Here is a 27,291-nt window from a genome sequence, read left to right as displayed (position 1 = left end):
CAACCTTGGACTCAGACAACTCGTTGAACACCCACCCACTTTGCCGGCCACACGCTTGACCCCATCTTCTCCGCAAGTCTCCACGTCTCCTTCAACCACACCACAAACTCCAGTGGACCAATCATCGCTGCATCCACCTCACCAACCCACCACGCAACACCGCACCCAACAGATCCCTTGCGGCTGCTGGAGCAAAGTCACCAAAGACCAGCTAACCAAAACCCTTAGCCGGAGCCCACCCACCGACCGACACCCCCGCCCGTAACCTCAGACAATGAATTGACTACTGCGCGAACACCCTCACCCGATCAAGAAACCCTCCAACAGACACACCAACAAGAAAGCCAGCTGGTTCTCCGAGGACCTCAAGGCCTCCAAGCAAACCTGCCGGAATCTAGAGAAGAAATGGCACTGTGAACAGACACCAAACAGCTATGCAGCCCACAAGAACACCACCCGCAGACATCATCACCTCATCAGATCCACCAAAAGGGCCTCCTTCAAATACCGCCTAGACAACAATGCACATAACAGCAAAGAGCTCTTCAACATCATTAAGGAACTCTCCAACCCCAGCTCCAACACCAACGACATCCCACCCTCGCAAGACCTGTGCAACTCCCTTGCTACCTTTTTCCACCGCAAGATAGCAGACATCCACAACAGGTTCAACGTCACGACCGCCCAACAGCCACTGAGACCTCCATCCCCATGGCCGCCATCTGCACCAATCCCATGCTCTCCTGGACCAACATTAACGATGATGACACCATCAAAATCATGAACACCATCCACTCTGGAGCTCCGTCAGACCCATGCCCACTACACATCTTCAACAAAGCCAGCAACACCATTGCACCCCATCTCCGCAAAGCCATTAACATCTCCTTCGAGACAACGACCTTCCCGGAGAGCTGGAAGCCTGCCGAGATCAACGCCCTACTCAAAAAACCCAAGGCTGACCCTAAGGACCCCAAGAACTTCCTGCCAATCTCCCTGCTCCCGTTCCCAGCGAAGGTCATCGAGAAGACCGTCAACAGACAACTGACCTGCTACCTTGAGGAGAGCAGCATCCTGGACCTGTCCCAGTCCAGGTTCTGCAGCAACCACAGCACTGAACCTGCCCTCATCGCCACCACTGATGACATCAGGCACCTGCTGACATTAGCGAAACCGCAGCCCTCATCCCCCTGGACCTGTCAGCCGCCTTCGACACCGTCTGCCACCACACCCTACGCACACGCCTCCACGACGCTGGGATCCGAGACAAAGCTCTGGACTGGACCACCTCCTTCCTCTCCGGTAGAACCCAGAGCGTTTGCCTCCCCCCTTTCCGCTCCGAAGCCACCAAGATCATCTGCAGCATACCCCAGGGCTCATCCCTTAGTCCGACATTGTTTAACATCTACATGGCACCGCTCGCCCACGTCGCCCAACTACATGACCTCAACATCATCTCCTATGCCAACGACACCCAGCTGATCCTCTCCCTCACCAAGGACCCTCTCACCACCAAAACCAACCTCCACAAAAGAATGAAAGCCAACGTCGAGTGGATGTGGTAGCTTTTTACTCTGTTTTTATCAGTGTTACTTGTATTATATTCTGTGTAGCTTCACCCACCTGATCTCATTCTTAAACAGCGTCCTACGTGACGGCTGCAACGACCCCTAGCACGCCTCCCCGGCGACCCACAGGCCACGCCCACTTTTGAAGGCCACGCCCCCCCCTGCCCATATCATGTGTTGCCACCGGAAGCGCAGCGGACGAGCGCAGCGGGAGCGCCGTATGCGCGCCGAAGGCGCACCTAGGGCAAGCCCGTCTGCGCCCGTCCGCGGCAGTCCGGGGCACGGGGCCAGACCCCCTGGTCCTCACCTCCCAGATAACCGATACGATAAAGAGGAGCTCCTCAACCTCCGCATCAAATACTCTAAGGTATGTGAGCACAGCATTGATCTCAGTATACACAGTCCTACAAATCCCTGTGAACACTGTGGCTTCACCCTCAATAAGCAACCTAAAACAAGCACCCCCAACGACAACGCCCTGCCAGGACACAGTAGGAAAATCAGTGGCGCACTGCTTAACTGTCGATCTCTCAAAAAACACAAACTAGAAGTATTCGACCTTATAACAGACAACAAATGGGACATACTATGCCTCACTGAAACTTGGCTGGACGAGGACTCAGACCCTGAAGTCAGGGAGGCCCTTCCCCCTGGCTATGCAATTTGCAGGCAGGATAGACCTAAGGGAAGGGGAGGTGGCATTGCCATAATTTATAGAGTGAATATGACATGCACCCTCGAACCAGCTAATGTAAAAGATAGCGAAACTGGAGCTTTCTCCATCGAAATCGACAACAATACGGTTATCAAAGGCCTATTAATCTATAGACCCCCGGGAGGTAGCAGAAACTTCGCGGAAAGTCTCATTCACAACGCTACCCCATCGGCCATGAGATACAGGAAGTTCCTTGTATTAGGTGACCTTAATCTCCACTTCGAAGACCTCAACAACCCAGCTGCTCAAGAATTGCGTCAAGAGCTGCAAACCATACAATTAGAAACAGCCTCCTTCCTCCCGACCCATCGACAGGGGCACCAACTTGACCCCATCTTTAGCAATTTGGAGGATCTGAAGCAGGACCCTCCCATTCCTTTGCTGTGGACCGACCACTTCCTAGTCCCCTTTCACCTCCTAGTTAAGACTCACTACAAACAAGCCCATCATAGTGCTAATAAACAACAAAGGAAATGGGCCCGTTTTTCCATGGACTCTTTTGAATATCACTTCCTACTGAATGGTTCCCCCACAGACTTAGGAGTTGATGTCGACAAGGCTTGCACGGCCCTGGACGGACACATCACTAAAGCCCTAAACATCACTGCCCCATGGGCCAATAAGGGCCCGGAGCGGCAAACCAAAACTGCACATTGGTTCAGCACAGCTCTTAGAGAAACCAAGGCAGCCTGCAAGAGGCTTGAACGCGCCTGGAGAAAGAACTACTTACCAGAGGCAAGAGATGTGTACAAAGCTAGCATAAAAAAATACCACTTCCAAATTAGGAAAACCAAAGCGACCTTCTACGCTGACCGTATAGATAGTGCAAACTGCTCATCCAAGGAGCTCTTTAGGATCTACAAAGAGATCACTACTCCTCCCCCCTCTTTAGAGCAGGCCGACACCTCAGTACAATCCTGTAACGTCATTGCGGAATTTTTTCACAAAAAGGTACGTGACATCTACACCAGTTTCCCTGATGACGCCAGAACTGGCTCCAACCTTCTACCCCCTCAAGAAGAAGCGACTTGGAAGGCAAAGATCGAAGACTGCCTTACAGCATACCAGGTTCCGACGGAGGACCTATTGATAGCCACTGCTAAAGGAATCCAATCAGGCTCCCCCCACGATCCTGCCCCTGCCAAATTCCTGGCCAGCGCCATGAGTCTTCTGGCACCGTATGTGGGCCATATATTGTCTACCTCTTTTGACACTGGCAAGGTCCCACACGGGTGGAAACAGGCAGTCGTATTGCCTCTTAAGAAAAAACCCCATATCAGTGCGTCCCAGCTTAGCAATCTGCGCCCTATTTCGCTCCTACCCTTCTTCTCGAAACTGGCGGAAAAGCTGGTCAACCAACAACTCTCAGCACACATAGTCTAGAGGCCTCCTGCATACCAACCAGTCGGACTTCCGGGCCCGCCACTCCACAGAATCAGCCCTCCTTTTTTCGACTGAGGCACTGAGGAAGCACGTGGACGACGGGCACGTGGCGGCATTAGTTCTCCTGGACCTCAGCGCAGCCTTCGACACTGTAGCACATCATACGCTGCTACAGTGTCTGAAGAAAGGAGGGGTGACAGGCATGGCCTGGTTATGGCTGGAATCTTTTCTTACAAACCGTAGCTTCTCGGTGGAGCAAGGAGGAGCACGCTCTGACACCTTTGACCTCGGTCAAGGAGTGCCTCAGGGATCAAGCCTGAGTCCAACCCTCTTCAATTTGTATGTCACCCCCGTGGCTACCACTGCGGAGCGCTATGGGGTGGAAGTAGTGACATACGCAGACGACACTCAGCTGGTGGTCGCTCTGACCCAACCTGCTGAACAAGCCGCCTCGAACTTCTCATCATGCCTCCAAGAGCTCGCTGGATGGATGGCGAAGAACTGCCTCCGTCTGAACGGAGACAAGACTGAGGTGCTAATTGTAGGAAAACCCCCCTCAGTCTGGTCGTCAGCCTGGTGGCCACAGACCCTGGGGCCTCTCCCTACCCCCAGTGATCAAGTCAAGAACCTCTGAGTATGGGTGGACTCAAAACTTAATTACGACTACCACACCAGACGGGTAGCTGGTACGTGCTTTTCTATTCTACGGAAACTCCGTAAGACCCTGGACCTGCTCCCAGAATCCTCAAGGAAGACCCTGGTCCACGCTCTTGTCACTTCGAGACTGGACTATGGCAATGCCTTGTATCTAGGCGCCAACGCCACTAGTCGGCGTCGACTGCAGACAATCCAGAATGCTGCCGCCCGCCTGGTCCTCCGGCTGCCCAGACGAGCCGCCTCAAAAAAATCTCTACAAATACTCCATTGGCTCCCGATCAATGAAAGGATCGACTTCAAGGTCCTATGTATTGGTCACAGGATCGTACATGGCAAGGGCCCTGCCTTCCTTCGGAACCTACTCTGCCCCTACACGCCAACCAGACAACTCCGCTCATTAGGAGCAGGCCTCCTCGCTGTCCCCAGACACAAGAGAGCCAGAATGGGGGGGAGATCCTTTCGTTCTCTGGCGGCACAAAAATGGAACTCTCTTCCCCTGAGCCTAAGATTGGAAACATCGGAGCTCATCTTCCGCAGGAAACTTAAAACATTCCTCTTTCCTAAAGAATAGCCCCGCCTTTGTCTTACTGACTGAGCAATTAGTTCTTCTGACAGCGCGGGGACACACTGACAGTGTAACCAGGCGCTATACAAACTCAGAAATAAATAAATAAATAAATAATGAAGAATAGCCGCCTGAAACTAAACTCGGACAAGACGGAAGTCCTCATCCTCGGCTCCACCCCCTCGGCCAGGGACGACTCCTGGTGGCCGACCGCACTGGGAACAGCACCAACACCCACCGACCATGCACGCAACCTGGGGTTCATCCTCGACTCTACTCTCTCCAGGAAAAAGGAAGTCAATGCCATCTCGTCCTCCTGCTTCAACACTCTCTGCATGCTCCACAAGATATACAGGTGGATAGCCACCAAAACAAGAAGAATGCTCATCCAGGTCCTTGTGAGCAGCAGGATGGACTACCCAATCGCCCTCTATGCAGGAACCTCGGCCAAACTCCTGAAACGACTTATACGCATTCAGAACACCTCTGCAGGCCTGATCCTCGACATCCCTTGTCGCAGCCCTATCACACCCCACTTGAGAGACCTGCACTGGCTCCCCGTCAACAAGAGGATCACCTTCAAGCTCCTCACCCATGCACACAAGGCACTCCACAACACCGGACCGGCATACCTCAACAGAGGCCTCACCATCTACACCCCCAACAACCAGCTCCGTTCCGCCGACCTCGCCCCCACATCCGAAGAGCTACCTCCGGTGGCAGGTCATTCTCCCACTTCACCACCAAGACCTGGAACACCCTCCCCATCCTCCTACGACAGACCCATGACCTGCTAACCTTCAGAAGACTTCTCAAGACCTGGCTATTCGAGCAGTAGCAGCATCCCCCCCAGTGACTTGAGACCCCCACGGGTGAGTTGCACACTTTACAAATGTTTTGATTGATTGATTGATAGACAATATTCAAAACAAGCATCAGCAAATCCAGTTGATCTGACTTCAATGTGCCAATATATAAAATATTAGGCATTTAAAAATGCTGTTTTCGTGTGCTGCATTCACAAATGTTTTTTAGCCCTTTACAGCTGTACCTTTTGAGGGAGATCAATATAAGAAATAACTGGCTAATTGCAGGGATCCTAATAAACTAAAAATACTTCAGTGTAAACCCAAATGATATCTATTTAATAGGTGGGTACCCTGGATACTGTTAAAAAAGGAATCATACAGGATGTCTTAAAAATCAATATTTCATACATCCTATGTCCACTGCCAACATGTTTTGTCCATTGTCAGTGTCCAATGGGGTCATTAGCCTTGATCTGGACTGAGTAGGACAAGGAAGTGGACAAGAGCAGTGGTAAGGAGGAATCAGAAGAAAGGGGGGTTTAGAGGAAGTTACAGAGATAATTCAGGGAATCATTACAGTGGCAAATAGACTTCAGTCCGTCCGACATCGTTTCAGGAGTGGGGCCGCCTGCCTACAAGGCAGTGGTCCCACAGGGGTATTAGGATGTGACCGCCACTGCGGTAGTCAGACTTGCCATACTTTGCATCGCAGCGGATCCTGTCTGCAGCATTGCCGCAATGCTAAAAAAAGCACTGTTTACATTTCCCTGCACTGCGTAGTGCCTGCCACATGGTGCAGGGAAATGTAGGGGGCACCATAGGAGACCCCCAAACAAAAGTACCCTTAATTGAGGGCCAGTTGTGCGAGCCTCCGCAGCATTGCCGGACTCAAGGAGCCCGTCAGATGTGTGGCGGTCAGAGGTTCCGACCACCACAGACCCGCCCTACATTATAATATAGTAATTTCAACAGTGGTTCTTTCGGGTATCTGAACAATTGCTTTGAATCATATGCATGCCTTCAGCAGTAATCAAAACATAGCTTCAAAAATATGCTACATTAGTCATCTTTAAAGTGCAAAACCAAACACAAGAAGAAGGGTCAGAGCAGGGCCATCGGCACTGCTCAGCCGAGCGGACGAGTTCTGAATCCCGGTCGGACGAAGGAAACAACATATTAAAAGAATCCCACATTGAATGTGAGAGGGCATATTTGATGGCAGACAGCAATATGGAAACACACATATACAAATGATTGTTGAAAGTAATGCACAACGATCGTGATGATTAGAGAGAACAGTCATCCTACAAATAGAAATATCTTTGAATATTGCCACACGATATACGGAATAGATTCAAGATTGCTGAAGACACCCGCATAAAGTAGAATATAAGGATGTCTGCTCGTTGAAGACCTGGCGCAATAATCCTTTCCCAGTCCCCGTCCTGAAGAAGACCCGCCAGTGACCCACAAATAAGGTGTCCACAGGGTCGAAACGTCGACAGAACCATCAAAGGACCAACTTACCGTGTCCAACACATCATAGCTAATTGAAATAGCGTGTTGGTCTCGAGTATTAATGAGATAGGAATTGGCCTTTTATAACCTTTCCCCTCTTCCTCATAATCACTCATTCACTTGTACATATACCTTCACTTATATATGTCACAATGTCACAATATTTCACACTCAGTCACTTCTTACACTGATTTGAATTGTTGCGCCGCATTTTGTATTTTGTGAAAAAGTAAAAAAATTGCTTTTTATGTTCTTACGGAAGGTGTCAGTTGAAAACTAAAAAGAAAAGAAAAAATAACTGTTTAATTAAAAATCACTCTGACCCTTCTTCTTGTGTTTGGTTTTGCACTTTAAAGATGACTAATGTAGCATATTTTTGAAGCTATGTTTTGATTACTGCTGAAGGCATGCATATGATTCAAAGCAATTGTTCAGATACCCGAAAGAACCACTGTTGAAATTACTATTGTATTGCCCAGGTTCTCAGGGATACTGGGTTACCCCGTAAGAATTATTCTCCTCTACATTATAATATGGCGGGCCGGGTATGTCCTCACATTGGCAGTGAGTCCACCTCCGACAGCCTGTCAGTGGCGGGTTAACCATTATGTTAATCAGCCTCTTAGTTTGAAAAAGGAGGAGGGGAGAGACTGAGAGGAAGAATGAAAGGAAATGGTGGAAATGATTAAAATATGATTAAAATGTAGTAGTACAAGTGCATACTTTTCAGGGGGAGCAGTTTTTCTGAAGGAGGAGAATGGCAAAAATGTTCATTGCAGTGTTATTTTCCCTGCATGTAAAGATGAACGTTGAAACGAAGCCATGGTTAAAAAAATGACTACTCTATATCCAAGATAAATATTTTAAAGAAGTTACTTGTCACTATAAATGTAAATCAAAAATAACAAAATGATCTGGGATTTCAAATTCACTCTGTCTTTAAGCCTAGTCACTTGGAATAATCCAGGGTGACTGAATACAGCATCCATGCCTCATTTCTTTAACTGTCGTGTGAAGTTCCACTAATTTGGTTTTGTTCTTTGAATACTTCACATTAATGCTATGCATTATTGGGTAAATCGTAAACTAACTTGTGCCACATCAGACGATTAAGTATTACTCTGAATTCTGCATACATGCACTTGGTTAAACGGCCTGCCCCTGGTGAATAAAAAGACAATATAAATGTCAGGTACATGGGACTACTCAAACTTGCCAGTCTGCTAACTACATTGGGATCATGATATATCCTTGTCCAGGCTTTGTTCTCAGATTCCTGAGCCAGGTGAAATGCATGATAAAAACAATATATTACCTGAACATTCCACTCCGGCATCTTCACTATGATAACAGTCGTGCTGTCCCCAACCTCGGTGTTGGCAGGCCGTGAGGGTACTTTCCGTTCCTGTGCAGCCGACCTCATCGAGCCATATGCTCCCAGATCCCTGGCCAAAGTCAATAGATTTTTTTGCAGCTATAGCGGGGCCACACCCTATCTGCCCGCATGCCACGTTCGCATCTTTTATTCCCCATGAATCGTCGCATATGGTCCCCCACTTGTAGCCGTACAATATTTCCACTCTCCCACTGCAAGAGTTTCCTCCATTCATCAGTCTTATAATCGGGACGGAACCTGTAGGAAAAAAGAAGCACAGGTGAGAAGAGGCCTTCGGGATATACCTGAATGCGTAAGACCACGTTTGTAATATTTTGTTTCCAAATGTACTGCATTTCCAGTCTAACAGTAGATAACATTGCGAAATAATAAAATTTACACTACCGCAATCCACATTGTTACATCTCTCCCCCCTCTCTCTCCCCCTAATCTTCCACAACCCCATTCCCCCTCCTGCCACTTACATTCTCTGCCTAGTTGCCTCTTTCTATTTCTCTCTGTCTCCCTCAGCCCCTCCCTCGCAGAGTCGCTCCTCGTGCTCCATGATGTACAGATGACTATATGTTGCACTAAGGATCTTGAACGGGTTTAGAGCGTTTGCCGTTGATATTCTGCCAAAGCAATTAACTGTCCACACAACTCTTCTCAAAATCCAATATATATTAAAACACGTCTCCTTCATGATTACATTTCCTTTAAGGAAACTGGCTGATTCTCACAGTTTTTTTTTCAAGCAAGCCTGATATAAAAATTCCTAATATCCAAACTCTTTCAGACTTTGAGGCGTCGGGGGGGAGGGGGGGGGGGGGTTTCTGGGGGGGGGGGGGCTGTGCTCGCAGACTCACTCTTGATCTTTGTTTCTGCTGTGGAGGGGTAAACAGGTCAGCTGGGCCACTCTCGATGTGGGTCTCATTGTCCCTGTAGCATCTCAAAGAACAGGTCGGTATTCCATGGTGGTGGTGTCCAGATTGGACACAACAAGCCTTGGCTGCTGCAATAGGTCCAGTACCCCCGGTATTAATATTGTGCAGCTTCGGTCAGTCCTGGAGTCACCACACTTGGAGGGAGGACAGATCTGACAAGTAGGAGTACTTCTACCTCTTCCTTGGTGCATGTCGATGTAGGGGTCTTGCTTCTTTGATGTCTGCAGCAGCAGGGGAGTAGCTCCTCTACCCCGAGGGAGTTCCTTTGGCAATCGGCAAAGGATTGGCAGCCCTCTGTTTTTCTTGAGGTCTGTACAGTGGCAGGGCGAGTCAGTTGCTACACGAGGGTCGAGTGCAGCACGCAGGCTGGCAGACTTGGCACCAAGTCAGTTGTGCTCCTTGTCTCTCGGGAGACCAGTCTTCTTTGTCCACTTCTTTAACTGCTGTGTAAAAAACTGACGTCCTGGTATCAAGGGTCCCCTAAATACTCAATTATGGTGTTTTAAGCGGAGTGAGGGGTAGTAGCTAATGGGCTACTTACACCTAGGATCACTACACCCCCTAGAGGACCATTTCTCCAGAGTGGGCATCACCCTGTCTAAGAGCTCCTAATTCCACCAAGTTGGTATAATCCTACATTTGGTGTTCACTTCAGGCTTGGTCACCCTAGAGGTGTTCCCAGCCTGGTAGTGAAATTGCATAGCTAGTTTTCCCACCTGTCCTGGTGCCAAATGGGCCTTGAATGGGAGGCAGAGACCTCTACTGTGTGGGGAAGTTATATTTGTATGCCAAAGGAAGTTGGCTCTTTGAAGCTGTTGAAGCTCCCTGCCTTGGAATGCTAATTCACAGATCATCCTGTGGGAAGGGATGTAAATACTGTTTGCCAGAGCAGACTTTTGTTCCTGACCTCCTGAGAGCAAAGGCCCTCACCCCTGGGCTCAGAAACTTGTATGTGGTGACAGGCAGGCTGAGACTAGTCAGTCAGCCCACCAGTAGTTGGTGGGTTTTCAAAGGGCACCTCTAAGGTGTTCACTGGGTGCATGCTAATGTTAATGTTATGGGTGTCTTATATAGCGCTCTGCTACTCCGAGGAGTGTCCTGGCGCTTTCTAACCCACAACAGACTACAGAGGGCAGGCAGAAGGGAGAAAAGAGCAAGTAAGTTACTGTTCATAAAGCCACGTCTTCAGACCCTTTCTGAAGGCCAACAGATTCGATGTACTGCGGAGTGACAGAGGCAGGGTATTCCATAGCTGGGGCGCCAAGCGTTTAAAGGGAATCACTGACACAATTTCGACCTCCAAAATATCGACCTGCAGGAATATCGAGTCAAAAATATCGAGGGCAAGAATATCGACATCCTATCTACAACATGGTAAGTACAAAAATATCGAAAAAATAATATAGATGTTAAAAATATCAATGTTAAAAATATTGTTTTTTTTTTACATATAAATGTTAAATAAAGTAAATAACACTAATAAATAAATTCAACATAGTTAAAAGTATCTAATCATGTTTAAAATTAATAAATAATACATATATATTAATAAAACATTATTTAAATATATACAGTAAATATATAATATATATGTACTGAACAATAAGTTGTAATAATTATTTTAGTAATTTATAAATTAATAAAATATATTCTAAATTACAAATACATTTACAAATATAAAACAATAACACAAATAAAATGTAAAAAACATACAAAATTAAATATACTTTTAATATTTTTACAATTAATTATATAAAACGTTGGATTGCATAAGGGTAAAAATTACTATTCCCACTCCAGAGAGTGCAACAGTAGGGAAAGCGTTGGATAGCGTAGGGGTACAATTTACTATTCCCACTCCAGAGAGTGCAACAGTAGGGAAAGCGTTGGATAGCGTAGGAGTAACAATTACTATTCCAACTCCAGAGAGTGCAACAGTAGGGAAAGCGTTGGATAGCGTAGGGGTACAATTTACTATTCCCACTCCAGAGAGTGCAACAGTAGGGAAAGCGTTGGATAGCGTAGGGGTAAAAATTACTATTCCCACTCCAGAGAGTGCAACAGTAGGGAAAGCTTTGGATAGCGTAGGGGTTAAAATTACTATTCCCACTCCAGAGAGTGCAACAGTAGGGTAAGCGTTGGATAGCGTAGTGGTAAACATTCTTATTCCCACTCCAGAGAGTGCAACAGTAGGGAAAGCGTTGGATAGCGTAGGGGTAAAAATTACTAATCCCACTCCAGAGAGTGCAACAGAAGGCAAAGCTTTGGATAGCGTAGGGGTTAAAATTACTATTCCCACTCCAGAGAGTGCAACAGTAGGGTAAGCGTTGGATAGCGTAGTGGTAAAAATTACTATTCCCACTCCAGAGAGTGCAACAGTAGGGAAAGCGTTGGATAGCGTAGGGGTAAAAATTACTATTCCCACTCCAGAGAGTGCAACAGTAGAGAAAGCAGTGGATAGCGTACGAGTAACAATTACTATTCCAACTTCAGAGATTGCAACAGTAGGGAAAGCGTTGGATAGCGTAGGGGTACAATTTACTATTCCCACTCCAGAGAGTGCAACAGTAGGGAAAGCGTTGGATAGCGTAGGGGTACACATTTCTATTCCCACTCCAGAGAGTGCAACAGTAGGGAAAGCGTTGGATAGCGTAGGGGTAAAATTTACTATTCGACTCCAGAGAGTGCAACAGTGAGGAAAGCGTTGGATAGCGTAGGAGTAAAAATTACTATTCCCACTTCAGAGAATGCAATAGTAGGGAAAGCGTTGGATAGCGTAGGAGTAAAAATTACTATTCCCCCTCCAGAGAGTGCAACAGTAGGGAAAGTGTTGGATAGCGTAGGGGTAACAAATACTATTCCCACTCCAGAGAGTGCAACAGTAGGGAAAGGGTTGGATAGCGTAGGTGTAAAAATTACTATTCCCACTCCAGAGAGTGCAACAGTAGGGAAAGCGTTGGATAGAGTAGGAGTAAAAATTACTATTCCCACTCCAGAGAGTGCAACAGTAGGGAAAGTGTTGGATAGCGTAGGGGGAACAATTACTATTCCCACTCCAGAGAGTGCAACAGTATGGAAAGAGTTGGATAGCGTAGGAGTAAAAATTACTATTCCCACTCCAGAGAGTGCAACAGTAGGGAAAGTGTTGGATAGCGTAGAGGTAACAATTACTATTCCAACTCCAAAGATTGCAACAGTAGGGAAAGCGTAGGATAGAGTACGGTTCAAAATTACTATTCCCACTCCAGAGAGTGCAATAGTAGGGAAAGCGTTGGATAGCGTAGGGGTAAAAATTACTATTCCCACTCCAGAGAGTGCAACAGTAGGGAAAGTGTTGGAGAAGCGTAGGGGTTAAAATAACATACTTATAAAAAAAAATATGTTTGTAATAAATATTTAAACAATTAAATAAATATAAACCATACACAATGCCTATACATATTTTTTAAATACATGATTATCAAAATATTTTTAGCCCAAATTAAATATTAAAAAATACCAATGTATATTATTTAATGACCAATTAATAATTAATTATCAATTATATTATTAACAAAACAAATAATTTAAATAAATTATTACTTAATTACATTTAAATTACTTTCCACCATATTCCCCTATTAACCCACAACCCGCTACAGAACATATTTATCAATTAATTTAATTTTTTTCCAAATATTTAAAATTAATTAAAATTAATTTATAACTCCTACTAATTAATAATTAATTAAACATAATTAAATCACTTCCCACCCTATTCCCCTACAAACCCACAACCCAATACAGAACATATTTATCAATTAATTAAAATTAATTTCCAATTAATTAAAATTATTTATCAATTAATTAAAATTATTTTATAACTCCTACTAATTAATAAATATTAAACATAATTAAATTACTTCCCACCCTATTCCCTTTTAAACCCACTACCCGCTCCGGTACTAAAACATATCATTTGCTTATAAATACATTTATTAATATATACAATTAATACACATATAACATTATTTATTTTAAATACTTAAGTAACACATATAACACATACATAATAAAAAACAAAAAAATCATACAAATATCGATATTAGTGTCATCGAAATTAGTGACATCGATATATATGCTATCGATATTACTAACTTCGATATTACTTACATCGATATAAATAATTTCAATATTACTTACCTTAGGGTCGATATTCTGTCCAACGATATTCTTGACATCGATATTCTATACCTTCGAAATTTCTAACACGATATTTTGGTAGGTCGATATTTGCAACTCGATATCTTGACTGTGTACCATTTAAAGGAGCGTCCCCCCACCCTTGCTTTCTTGACAGCAGGGACAACGACCAGGCCAAGAGATTCAGATCTTAAAGATCTAGTTGGTTTGTAGAAAGCAAGTTGTTTTTGAATATATTCAGCTCCCACAGCATGGAGTGCCTTATGTGCCAGCGTAAGTGCTTTAAAAACAATCCGCTTCCGAATAGGCAGCCAGTGTAGGGAATGTAAAAGGTCCGAGGCTCTCGCTCGGCGATGTAGGCCAAAAATGGCGCGTGCCGCCGAGTTTTGGACCACCTGAAGTTTTTGGAGTAGGTATTCGGGTAAACCCAAATATAAAACATTAGAATAGTCCAGCCTTGAGCCAATAAGGGCTTGGACCGTAGCCTTCCTATGCGCCAGTGGGAGCAGGGGAAGGAACTTGCGTAACATTTTAAGGAGGCCATAGCACGTGCCGGCCAATCCAGGGATCTGGGACTTAAGCGACAGGCCGTTATCAATCTTGACCCCCAAGTTCTTGGCCACCAAAGAAGAAGATGCGGGAGGGAACATATTTACCGGCCACCAATCCTGCCAGCTCGGGTCAGACTGACACCCAAAGAAGAGCACCTCCGATTTATCTGGGTTGCACTTGAGGCTGTTTTGCTGAAACCATTCAAAAACAGCCCCAAGACACCCAAGGATGCTCTCTCCATCAAACTCAGCCCCCTTCCCACAAGTGAAAAGGAGCTGGGTGTCATCGGCGTATGAGACACGATCTGAGCCCCGAAGGACTCCGCCAGCACTGCCAGAGGGGTCATAAAGATATTAAAAAGAGTCGGGCTCAACACCGAGCCCTGCGGGACTCCGACCTCCAAAGGCAGTACTTCGGCTGAGTATGGAGGGACCCAGACCACCTGCCGGCAACCAGCTAGATAAGATTGAAACCAGCTTAACACCGTCCCCCTCAGGCCGATTTTATGGAGCCTGCTGAGCAGACCGTCATGAGGGACGGTGTCGAAAACCGCCGACAGGTCTAACATTACCAACATGGCCCTTCCTCCTGCATCCAGCACTTCCTTGATGGCCTCATTAACCTCCAATAGCGCCGTTTCAATGCTTAGGTTGGACCGATAGCCAGACTGGGTGGAGTGCAGCAGGCTATGGGTTTCAAGGAAAGTAGAAAGCACAGTATGCACATGCTTTTCTACTATCTTTGCAAGGGCAGGCAGGAGAGAAATCGGCCTGTAATTGGCATTTAGTTCAGAGTCTAGACCCGACTTTTTGAGGAGCGGGACAACAATCACCTGCTTCCAAACCGCGGGAAACACGCCACTAGTCAGTGACAAATTAAGGATGGGATTGATCAGCGGGTTCAAAACCTCCGCTACCCTAGCCAGAAATTTAGCAGGGCAAGGGTCAGAAGGTGAACCTGACTTAAGCTTGGTCAGGAAATCCAGAGAAGCGGAGTCAGAGAGGGATGGAAACTCCAAGAGACAGGGTCCAGATCCAGCTGTCAAGTTCAACTGATCCCCCGGGATAGTGACATCACTCGGGCCCAAAGAAGAAAAAGAGTCCTGAATCCGCTTGATCTTAGTGGTGAAAAAGCTAGCTAGTGAGATCACCCACGGCTCGAAGAACTCATGGTGCGACGCACTAACCTTAGGAGTTATAAACTCTTTCACGATAGTAAAAATTTCCCTGCAGGAACTTTAAGCAGTCTCAATTCCCGCAGAGAAATAATTCTTCTTTTCGATCAAAATGTCGGCGTGATAGACCTTGATGGCGGCCCTATAGGGCACCTTGGCCCCAGGATCATACTGCTGGCGCCAGAGCCTTTCTGCTACCTTACAATTGCGCCGTGACAGCGCCAAAGTCTCAGTAAACCAAGGAGCAGAGGTCTGTCTAGAGATTTTCATCCAATCTCAGGAGCTAATTCATCTAATCGCTCCACTAGCCACTCCTGCAGCAAATCGAGATCCCTCTCAAGGTCTCCTGATAGAGGGCAGGGATGAACCAAGCAGGCCTGAGCAAGACTTTCAGGGGTCACCCGATGATATGCCCGACCAGTCTGCCTAGGATAACTCGACGTGGCAGAAGGTAATTTGCTAATACCCACAATCTGAAACCTAATCAGAAAATGGTCCGACCAAAGGACAGGGACAGGGCTGGCCATATCAAGTGGAATGGTGGAGAACACCTGATCAAGGGTGTGGCCCCTGTTATGAGTCAAAACAGCCAGGTGGGGGATAAGGCCCAGGGGGGAGGTGACATCATTGATTTTAATTGTGTCACTATCCGTCCCCACGTCCATATGAATATTGAAGTCCCCCAGCACAATACAGTGTTCTGTCTTCAAACAAAGCGCTGATGCCAGCACCTGAAGCTCCTCGTGAAAAGACCCCAGCTGACCTGGTGGTCTGTAGACCAGGAGCCCAGAGATGGATTGATGGGGAGATAGGGCTATAGAAAACGCCAGGGATTCGCATCCAGGAATGGTCTCCATAGGGATAACCACACAAGAGGCAGATCTCTTGATCACAATCGCCACCCCTCCACCTCTCCCATTCAGTCTGTCATGCCTAAAGATCACATAGTCAGGAGGAATAGCAGTCGCAATGTCCGGTTTGGAGGACTCCCCCAGCCAAGTTTCAGTAAGCATTAAGCAAACAGGCTTTTCGGCAGCTAAAAGCTCGTAGATATCCAGAGCTTCCCTGCTCAAAGAGCGAGAATTAAGTAAGAGGCACAGATAGTTAACCTTGGCCTTAGGTCTGACAGCCCCCACCACCGGGCAATTGCCTGGTAACCAGCCGCATCCCTGGCACCGCCTTTTGCCTTTGTGTCGTCCAGGAAAGACCACACAACATGTATCCTTACCTTTCCTAAGTGAGAGTAGATCTGACACCGAATACATGAGCCTTGAGCCAGCCCCTCCCGCCACTCATTCCGCCTCCAGGACGCTGACAGGCGCAGACAGGCAGGACTCTGGCTTGACTCAGGCGCGATGAGGACGTTCCCGCTGTGCGATACCGCTGCGCGCAGAGGGCAGAATTAAGAAGGGAGAGCGATTGTCTGCTAAAACACTAGACCACTCAGAAAGGCGCCCAGAAACGTCCCAAGCACTCTCAAGATGGCGGCCGATTCCCCAAGGTGTCGGAAACCTCAGAACCGGACCCGCTCAAGCAGCGGTGAGTCCACTATTAAAGTGCGGGTGTGAGGGAATGATACACGAGTTTAAAAACAGGGGAGAATGAAATTAAAATAACAAAGAAACAAAACCGGGTAATTAAAAGAGCAGGACACCTACAGCACAGCGCAGTCAAATGCGTGTCCTCTGAACGCTCTGAAGAGCAGGGGTAGCGTGACCAGGCTGACCCCCTTTGAAAACCCGCCTTAAGAAGGGAGAGCGCGTGTTTGCTAAAACACTAGACTACTCAGAAAGGCGCCCAGAAACGTCCCAAGCACTCTCAAGTCTGGGTTTCTTAATAATAGGTGTTTGATACCAAACATCATGGGCCTGATTCAAAAAGGTAAACATAGACATTTGGTCTAAACTTAGATCAAAAGTTTAAGTTTACAACTTTGGGAATTAACAAAGGGCATTTATGAGCACTATCTTTATGTCCAAACTCATGGCGGAGCACCTCCCTATGTGTGGACATAATGAAACTAATTGTCAATGCACTTTGTGGATTCCCAAAGTTGCTAACTCTGATATTTGGTCTAAGTTTAGACCACATATCCAAGGTTACCTTTGTGAATCAGGCCCAATATGTTTCAGTGAAGCATTCATGCAGCTGGGAAACTCATTTTTAGTAGTACCCAGTACATACTGTGAGATGACTTCCCTGTTCACTTGTACTGTCAGTAAAGGAACTGGCTAAGACAGGGGCATATCTGCTCATGGAGATGTCCTTGTATGTAATATAATGCATCCTGCTGTAAGGGTCGCCTACAAATATTACATGCAGAGTTTAAAGGACATGGCACACCAAGTGTGTCATGATGTGTTCTCACTCTTTGGGTGCATGTTGTTAAGCAACCTGCAGTGGCAGTCTGTGCAAGTTTGGTGCTGGGTCCCTTAGAGTGGCACAAGAAATGCAGCAGCTCTATGCTGCAGCTCTTAGGGATGCTCTTTAGTACCTATGGCTTAGGTATCAGGGGTACCACTTACTAGGGACTTACAGAAGTGCTAAAGGCCTGGTCACTGGGGATCAAGTGACCAGGTGTCTTGTTTTAGGGAAAGAACATTGGCACTGGGCACTTGTTTAGCAGTAACCCAGTGCACGTCAGTCAAAGTTGCATCAAATACCAGGCAAAAACTGAGGACACTATTGCAACAAGAACTCAGTGACCTATATCTATCCCCCCTCCCCCAGCCAACAGGCCAGGATACTCAGTCCCACCCTTAAAGCCTTCCTAGTCTGTCCAGCGAGTAAGAGTAAGGAAACAGGATTGATTGATACAGGGCCTGCTGTGCCTTGCATCCGCCTGCCCAGGTAATTTCCTTTGGGAAGTTGACCTGCCTCAATAGTTTAAGGCCCCCCTTTAAAATGCCCTTTGTCTGCTTCTTTAGTTTCTTCACCCATTCTCTTGTTTTTGGGGTCAGAGGTGTTCACCTCTCACCCAACTTGAGTATCCACAACATGACCAACAGGGGCAGGGGGGCTAGCTAGCTATTTGACATGGTGTCAGACCAACATGCTACTGACAGTGTAGCCATAAAGACTAAGACCCAGCAGAGACCACTGACAGCTGTAAGTGCCCAGAACCACACCTTTACCTGTTCACTGACAAGTGAAGGGGCTAGCTTATAGGCTGCTTTGGGTTCAAGGGGCCTGACTACTGTTTTGGAGAGGGTGGCTACTACATCCTGTAGCAAACACCCTTCTTCTAGTCTCGCTTCTTTTAACTGAGGAGCCACCATCTCATGCTTAACAACTGCCTGCTCAGTCAGGGCTACTGGTGGGTCAGGTAGGGCTCCATCAGTGTCTATCTGTGGAGTTCTCCCTGACCGGGGCAGGGTGTCTTTGACTTACTTGTACTTTGGTGAAACGTTGCCCACCTTTCATACACGTTCTTCTTTTTCTTTTCCTCTGGAGCCTCTTAGCCTAACAGCAGGTTTTCAGCACCTCCAGAATCATTGAGAGAGAATTGGCATTGAACCAGTACCTCTTTTGAGCTCAGACCAACCTCAGGGAAGTGATTCCAACGGAGACAACAAGGGGGAGGTCTATATTGACTATCAACACTCTCAAACTAAGTAACCCCGCTAATTCTAGGGGTGCTAAAGCCATTGAACTGTTAGTAACCTCCACTTGAATAGCCCTTACTCTTCTAGTATCACCTGGAATACACTAGTTTGAGAGTTCCAACCTGTCATGCACAATGGTGTGACTGGCACATTTATCTCTCAGGGCAATGGCTGGGATCCCATTCACCATTAGGTAGAGGAAGTGTCTGATTCCCTCTAGGTTCTCCAACTCACCTTTTTAGTTCACCATTCCAGTTCAAAGCTACAATGACATCCTCATCTGAGGAATCATCCTTGAAGTCTTCAGGGGATACATTGGTGGATTTGTTATCAGGAATGGAAGTGTCCTTGGTTCGGTGCCCTGTCTGCTTGCAGTCAAAGCACCAAGCCTTTTTTGGAATTCAAAGCCTTACCCAGTTTTGTTTCGTGAGGTGTCTCATAGCCCAACCTACTAGACAGGTTCTTGGAGGCCTACAGAAGACTCCTTATCTTTGTCTCTAGAGTGGTCCACCTTTATCTCTTGGGAGGGCCTACCAACCTCTTTCCTTGTTCACCCCCTCCAGGACTTGTTTAAGACACTCTAGTGTTTATCAAATTACCAGCCTTCTTCCCCCAACTCCTGGGGAGAGATCAAACCCTGGTCCACCAGGTATTATTGCAACTTTTGAGAAGTACAGTTACTTAACCTATGTTCCTTCATCAGCAAATTATAAATCCCATCATAATCTTGCACCCGACTTCCCTTTTACCCACTACTTATTGTTTTAACTGAAAAGTCCACAACATCAACCCTGGACTGACTCAAGGTTCTCTGAGCCTCCTGAACTTAATTCTCTATTCCTCAGTGGTGAGCCCAAAGCCCTCAATAAGATTTCCCTTTCAACACTTCCCTTAGTAGAGAGCCCCAATACTTCTGGTAGAGTTTCCTTATTCTACAGGCCCTTACAAAGGCTATAAACCATTTGGTGATATCATCATCTTCTGTGGGTTCAGGGGCAATCCTTCTGGGGATTTTAGGGTCAAACCCTACTTCTTTCTTCCTACTTAAATTGCTGCCACCAGAGATGGGACCTAGACTCATCTCAATTCTATCTTTTTTATGACCAAGGGTTTGGCCTCTAGAGTTAGTCTCATGGCTAGTTTTTGAAGACCTGCATCTTCCTCATCTTCTTCATCTGGGGTACTACGAGAAGTATTCCCAGTAGAGCTACTGTCAGTATATGAATTGGAACCTTCTTCATCATCTTCACTGCCATTTCCCACTCCTGTATAGGTTTCCATTGCCATGGCCCTATCATCCTCATCAAGCAGGTTCTGCAGGTGAACCTTTTGTAGGTTTAGGTCCCACGGCAAAGTTCCAGGCTTTCCAGAGTGCCTTGAGTTGGGCCAACTTAAGGTTTTTGTAAGGACCTAGGTTAGCTCCTGAGAACTACACTATGTCTCAGACATGGGTTTTAGAACAGTTGGGACCGTTCTAATAAGTTAGAAAAAATCTAGTACACTATAATTTTTAAAGGGCCTAACTGTCTGGGATACTTTTTAAATTGCAAAAAAACATGGACCGTTGGACTTAACCAAGGACCTAACAGACCAGATTAGAAATTTGGAAAAAATAAAACATTTTGAAAAAATATTTCTGCCAATCTAAAGTCAATTGTGGTTTCCTCTGTGGAATCACAATACTGCAAGAGTGGTACAGTAAATGCATGGTTTTGGCCCCACCGCTGTACCACCAATGTAGGAAGCTAGTTCTTTATATAGTGGACCAAAAAGAGGGACACTGTGTAATGAGTCCGCACAAATCTCAAATGAAACACAGAGGCACAAATGACACCCCAAATGCTCGGCTTTGTGGTAGTGTGGGCATGCATGTAAGCATTTCAGAGGGTGGTGATAAGCATGTATTACACACACAAAGGCTGTAAGTGAGACACACACTCAATAAATAACTTGTACTTTATATATGAATTTAGATACTAAAATCATCCTAATCAGGGCATTACTTTGCAAGTTATGAATTTTTACAATTTTTACAAGAGGACACAGTGCACCTTTTGAGTGCTGTTATGTTATCATTTGTGGTAAAAACGTGCACTGCTTTTGTGCACTTGTCAGCAACTTACAGGACTGTTCTTCTGGACTTTAGGTGTGTATGGGTCCAAGGCCAGAACGGCAAGTTCTATCAGGAGGCTCTGGGGTGTCCAGTTGCAGGGGTGTTTTACGTCATCGGGTGCCTAGTTCACATTAATTGGAGAATAGTCTGGTCAGAAAAAGGCTGCAAGCATGTACTGGGGCACCAGTCCAGGGGAATCCACAGGAGGGTTCAACCCTTGAGGTCCTCAGGTGTGCAGGGACACCCTTGGTCTACTTCTCCACTGGCTGTGGAGTTCGGATGCAGTGGTGTCTTTTGGTGTGGATTCCCTTGCTGGAGGCTCTCTAGGTTGGAGGGGGCCTGCACTAAGAGATTGCAGGCGGTGACTGTAAATCCAGTTTGATCAACCCCAAGGAAGGGCTTAGATCTTTTGGGTGTGGGACCCCCTTTAGGACTGTCACCTCCCTTGAACTCAGACTTTGGGGCACAGTTGCATAGGTACTTTGAGGCGTCGGGTGGAGGCAGTTGCAGACAAAATCTTGGTCTTTGTTTCTGCTGCAGAGGGGCTAACACGTGAGCTGGGTGGCTTTCAATGGGGATCTCACTGTCCTGAAGTCTCTCAATGTGCAGGTCGGTCTTCCTCAACGGTGGTGTCTGGACTGTACACAATAAGCATTAACTGCTGCAAGAGGTCCAGTCCCCCAGGAATTGATACTGTGCAGCTCCGGTCGGTTCTGGCATCCCCACACGTGGAGGGAGGATTGATATGACATGTAGGAGCAATGCTACTTCTCCCAGTGTGGCTGTTGCATTGGTAGACTCCATAGGCGGCAGGTTGTTGTACCGGGTCTTGCTTCTTTGGAGCCTGAGTCTGCAGGGGAGTAGCTCCTCTTCTCCAAATTCCTTTGGTGAAGTATTGACAGTTCTCTGGGTTTCTTGAGGTCTGCACAGTGGCAGGATGAGTCAGTTGCGACACGAGGGTCGGGTGCAGCCAACAGGCTGGCAGAGTTGGTGCCAAGTCAGTTGTGTTTCTTGGATCTCAGGTCAGCAGACTTTCTCTTTGTCCACTTCTGTTGATCTGTAAAACTCAGATGTCCTGGCATCAGGGAGTCCCCTAAATTCTTGAATTAGGGGCATTAAAGGGAGTCAGGGAAATTAGCCAATGAGCTACTTACCCCTGGAGTCACTATAACCCCTAGATGACCACTTCCTTTGTGGAATGAGCATTACCCTGTCCCAGAATTCCTAATTCCTCCACACACAAGATGGTAGAATCCAAAATTTGGTGTTCAGTTTAAGTTTGTTCACCCTAGAGGTGTGTTCAGCCTGGCAGTGCAATACGCCTCCTGCATAGCTAATTTTTCCACCCATCCTGGCGCCAAATGGGCCTTGGATGGGCGGGGCATCCTCTCCTGTGAGGGAAGCCAGATTTGCATACCAAAGGTGGTGGGCTCTTTGAAACTCCGTGCCTTGGAATGCTAATTCGCAGGTCATCGGGTAGGAGAGGGTGTAAAACCCTCTGCCCAAACTGGCTTTTGTTCTGGACCTGCTGGACCAAATGCCCTAGGTTCAGAAACTCCTCTGTGCTGGCAGGCTGCCTAAGACCAGTCTGTCAGCACATCAGTAGTTGCTAGGTTTTTAGGGGGCACCTCTAAGGTACTCCCTGGGAGCACATGTTAATAACTCCATCATTGGACTCAGTGTGGGTTTATTAATATGAGATTTTTGATACAAAACGCCTTATGATTCAGTGAAGCCATTATGTAGCTAGTGAATTTGTTTTGACCAGTGCCCAATACATACCTTAAGATTACTTCCCTGATCACCTAAACTGTAATATAATGCACCCTGCCTTAGGGTCGTAGGACCTGCGGTAGGGGTTAATTATAAATATTATATTCAGTGTTTAGGGGACATGGCACCCATGAGTGTCATGTTGTGTTTTCACTTTTTTTGGAGCACCTTGTGATTCATCCAGCAGTGGCCTAGTCTGTGTACGTTTAGTGCTGGGTCCCTTAGAGCTGCACAAGAAATTCTGCAGCTCTTTGGGACCCTCTTTAGTACCAATGGTCTAGGTACCAGAGGTACCACTTACTAGGGACTTACAGAAGTGCTAATGGTCTGGTCACTTGTTGATTAAGTGACCAGGTGTTGTGTTTTGGGGAAAGAACACTGACAATGGGGACCTGTTGTAAAGAGGGCACTGATGTAAATAATCCAAAAAAAGTGCCTTTGATTTGTGGAAGTATGCTTTATTCCAAGAAATCAGCAGAAAGCACAGGAGTGCATCCTTCCTCAACGAAGATAAGAGTGCATCTGCTCACAGTTGCATTCTGAACACGTTACGGGGAAACTGCCCCACCATACATTCAATCATAAACATGTTATTGTATGCGCACCCCCTTAAGAATTATGCTGTAGAATAAGCATTGTTTAGCATGTTAATGCACATCGAAGAAACACTAGTGAAAGCATCATTACATCTTCCCACTACTTTAAAGAAAACTTAAGGCCCGATTACGATTGCGGTGAATCCGCATCCTCCGGGTAGGTGGAAGCCACCGCCGGCCCGGAGGATGTGGATCCACTGCTGCTTTGTGAGAAATGACCCCCGCCAGATTAGGATGACAGGGGGGTCATCTGTGGACGTGGAGACCGTCCGCCGCTTTTCCAGCCACGAGACCGCGGCGGAAAAGCTCTCATATGGTGTATTACGATTTGCATTTTGATATGCCTTTCCGCGGCGGCAATGTCGCCATGAAAAGGCATATGGTCTTTTCTTTGGGGGCCCGTTGCGGGCCCCCAGGGTGAAAGGGGGTGGGGGTGCACATGGGGGGTACCTATGGTACCCCCCTGCATTTGCATGCACGAAGCGGCAGGCACCACGTGGTGCCTGCCGCTTTGTGCATGCAAATGCACTGCTTGCATTTTTAACATTGCGGCCATTGCTGCTTCAAGCAGCACCCACCGCAATGTTAAACATACAGGATGTGACCGCCAGGGTGGCAGTCACATCCTAATTTGCACGGAGGGGCCGCCGCTGCCCCTGCAAACGGACCCTCCTTCTCTAGGGTGGGGGACGGACGCAGGTCCGTCCGCCATCCAAATAGGGCCCTTAGTACACATAAAAATCTCTGAACCTAGGGCCCTGTTAGGATAGCAGACGGACCTGTGTCCGTCCGCCACCCCAGAGGAGGAGGGACCGTCCACAGGGGCAGCGGCAGTCCCTCTGAGCAAATTAGGATGTGACCGCCACCCCTGCGGTCACATCCTGTATGTTTAACATTGCGGCGGGTGCTGTTTGAAGCAGCACCCGCCCGCCGCAATATTAAAAATGCAAGCAGTGCATATGCATGCACAAAGCGGCAGGCACCACGTCCCTGAAACCTAGGTTTTTTTTCAGTGAAAAATAAAGGATGTTTTAAATGCTTTAATGATCAAAAATGCTTTCTCTACATTTTAAGCTTTTATAAAAATAATGTGATGTTTTATCCTTTTTAAAATATGCATTTACATTTTTTAAATGATTGTTTAAAGGGAAATTTGCGTACCGATCGTGTATTGGTCAAGGTGGGTGCGTGAATCAAAGAATTTAGCCAACATAATGGTTAAGTCATGCACGATACGCGTATATTATGCGAAGGGTGTGGGGTTCTCACTTGTCTTTTTCAAAATTTTAAATACATGATATAAACTATGCGTTTATAAATTCAATTGTATATGCTTTATAGAAAGACTTATAAAACTGATATTTACATTAATAATATGGATCTTGAATGTCTTATAATCAAGTTACAGGAGACACTACGGCCCTGCGAATGTCGCATAAGTATTTCAGGGGTTGTGTCAGGTACACGAATCCAATGCAAATGATTTAGTTTTAAAAGTATGAGGATATTTTTATTATATATATTATACCACAAGATTATTAGCCACAATTGTAAATAACGTATATTTTTAACGGGAATAAAGATATATTATTGTTAAATATATTTTTCGGGAATAGCATCTGGTGCGCACTGGTTGCGCGTCGGGTGTGCGAATCTCATATGACTTTAAAAGAAAACATTTCATTGGTTAAGAAGCTTTTTATTCTAGAACTTGCAGGACCCCACCCACATTTTTCACTCTTCCAGGAACATCTTCAGAGACACAGCTCTTGTGTTTTCTGCTCTTCTTTGTAGCATTTGTTTGGTGGTTTTTTTCACTTCACTAAAAAATGGTGCCTTCAATCCCACCACAGGATATTCCAGGAGAAGAAAAAGAAGATTTTGAAGAACCTATAAAACAGCGATACAAAAGCATCGGGTGGGCTTTTATTCAATTCCAGCAGGTGAAAAAATTATCAATGCATGCAAGGTGATGTGCACTATCTGTGAAAAGGTCCTCTGTCGGGGATCTGGAAAGAAATACTTCTGTGGCACTTCATCTATGCTTAAACACCTACAGACAATGCATCCATGTCGTCTTGCACAAGAGCAACACCATCGCATAGCTACAAAAACAAACTTTGCAAGATGATCAAGTCGCAGGGCCTAGCACCTCATCAGGTTCTTCAACAACAACCCAAATAGCCCAAATAATACCAGAGTTTGCTGGACTTGAGCATTGGTGCATTAAATGCAAAAACGTTCTTTGTTACGGAGCCCAGTCTGTGGATGCTATTGTGGTTGCTGCAAAAATTCACCATTGTTAATTTTATTTTGTTTGTTTTTGCAAAATGTTTGAGAAGTTTCCTCAGTTCATTCTGTTGATTTTCCCATTTTTTTAAAACACCCAAAAAATGGAAAAGAAAAAAAATGGTTCTTGATAGAACTACCTATTTGAATAAAAATAGTCCAACCTCTTTGAATTGCAGCAAGTATAATATATGTAGGAGTGCATGGGTAGTGCACTAGTGATTGCATGAGTGCATGGGTAGTGCCTGGGTGATTAGAGGTGTGCATGTGTACTGCCTGAGTGATTGTGTGAGTACAGGGGTAGTGTCTGAGTGCATGGATAAGTACATGAGTAGTGCCTGAGTGATTGCATGAGTGCATGGATAGTGTTTGGCTGATTGGAGGAGTGCATGAGTAGTGCCTGGGTGATTGAATGAGTGCATGGGTAGGGCTGAGCAATTGCATGAGTGCATGGTTAGTACCTTGGTGATTGGAAGAGGGCATGAGTAGTGCCTGGGTAATTGCATGAGTGTATAAGTAGTGCCTGGGTGATTGTAGGACTGCATGGGTAGTGCCTGGGTGTTTGCATGAGTGCAGGGGTAATGTGTGTGTGGTTGTAGGAGTGCATGGGTAGAGCCTGAGTGATTGAAGGAGTGCATGGGTAGTGTCTGGGTGATTGCATGGGTACAGGGGTAGTGTCTGGGTTATTGGATGAGTGCATGGGTAGTACCTGGGGGTTGCATGAGTGCAGGAGTAGTACTTGGGTGATCGGAAGAGTGCATGGATAGTGTAACGTTGCATTGGATTCGCGGATCCACCACAAATAAATAATTTATTAGTAAATATTTTAGAAGGTAGTATTGCACTAGTGTAGTTGCTTTACAGAGGTAGAGTGATTAAGGTTACAATAACATTAAATTTGATTGAGTTACTTAAAATATATAAAGTTCAAATGTAAAAGTTAGACCTAAAAAGTGTATTGTGCTGTAGTGCATTGAATTCATGCTTTTTCAGATGTGCGACGTGTTCATAAATCCACAAAAAATTACAAAAGAGTGTGTATGTGTAAAAAAGAAATTCAATTCACTATTGTGTTATAGGGTGGCTCTGAAAAGACCCCTTGTTTTTATTATGAATTTGTTGGAGCTATATGGAAGTGTGGATGCACAGCTTTAGGTTGTTGAGAAATACTTTTTTCCCTTGATCTGTGAAGTATACTCCATCACTTTTGTAGATGTCATCCATATTAAAACGTAGATTGTTGTTATAGTTGGATCCCAATCTATGGTCTCTGAGGTAAGCAGAAACATTCTTTCTAGCTTTCTCAGTTTGTGGACAGAATTGATTTGACCACTTCCATTTCTGTCTTTGGCATATTTTAGGGTATACAAAGACAGTTTGAGGGAAAATCCACCTCAATTGTGCAAAGGTAACATTCATGAGCATTTCCAGTCCTACCCAAGTCAATGTGCCTAGGTCATTGCCACCACAGTG

At 46.0% G+C, this 27,291-nt stretch overlaps 1 protein-coding gene across 1 annotated transcript in view; it reads right to left on the bottom strand.

Annotated features, from left to right (window-relative positions):
- The window catches only part of LOC147701761 (uncharacterized), a 469,217-nt gene that overhangs the window by 231,422 nt on the left and 210,504 nt on the right, over positions 1-27,291 (bottom strand). Inside the window, exon 3 of the mRNA XM_086929364.1 lies at positions 8,531-8,848. Coding sequence (XP_086785490.1) covers positions 8,531-8,848 — 318 coding nt within the window. The remainder of the gene's footprint in view (positions 1-8,530; positions 8,849-27,291) is intronic.

The sequence above is a fragment of the Lissotriton vulgaris genome, chromosome 7, assembly GCF_964263255.1.
Source record: "Lissotriton vulgaris chromosome 7, aLisVul1.2, whole genome shotgun sequence".
Classification (NCBI taxonomy): domain Eukaryota; kingdom Metazoa; phylum Chordata; class Amphibia; order Caudata; family Salamandridae; genus Lissotriton; species Lissotriton vulgaris.
This window is presented reverse-complemented; position numbering and strand designations above follow the sequence as displayed.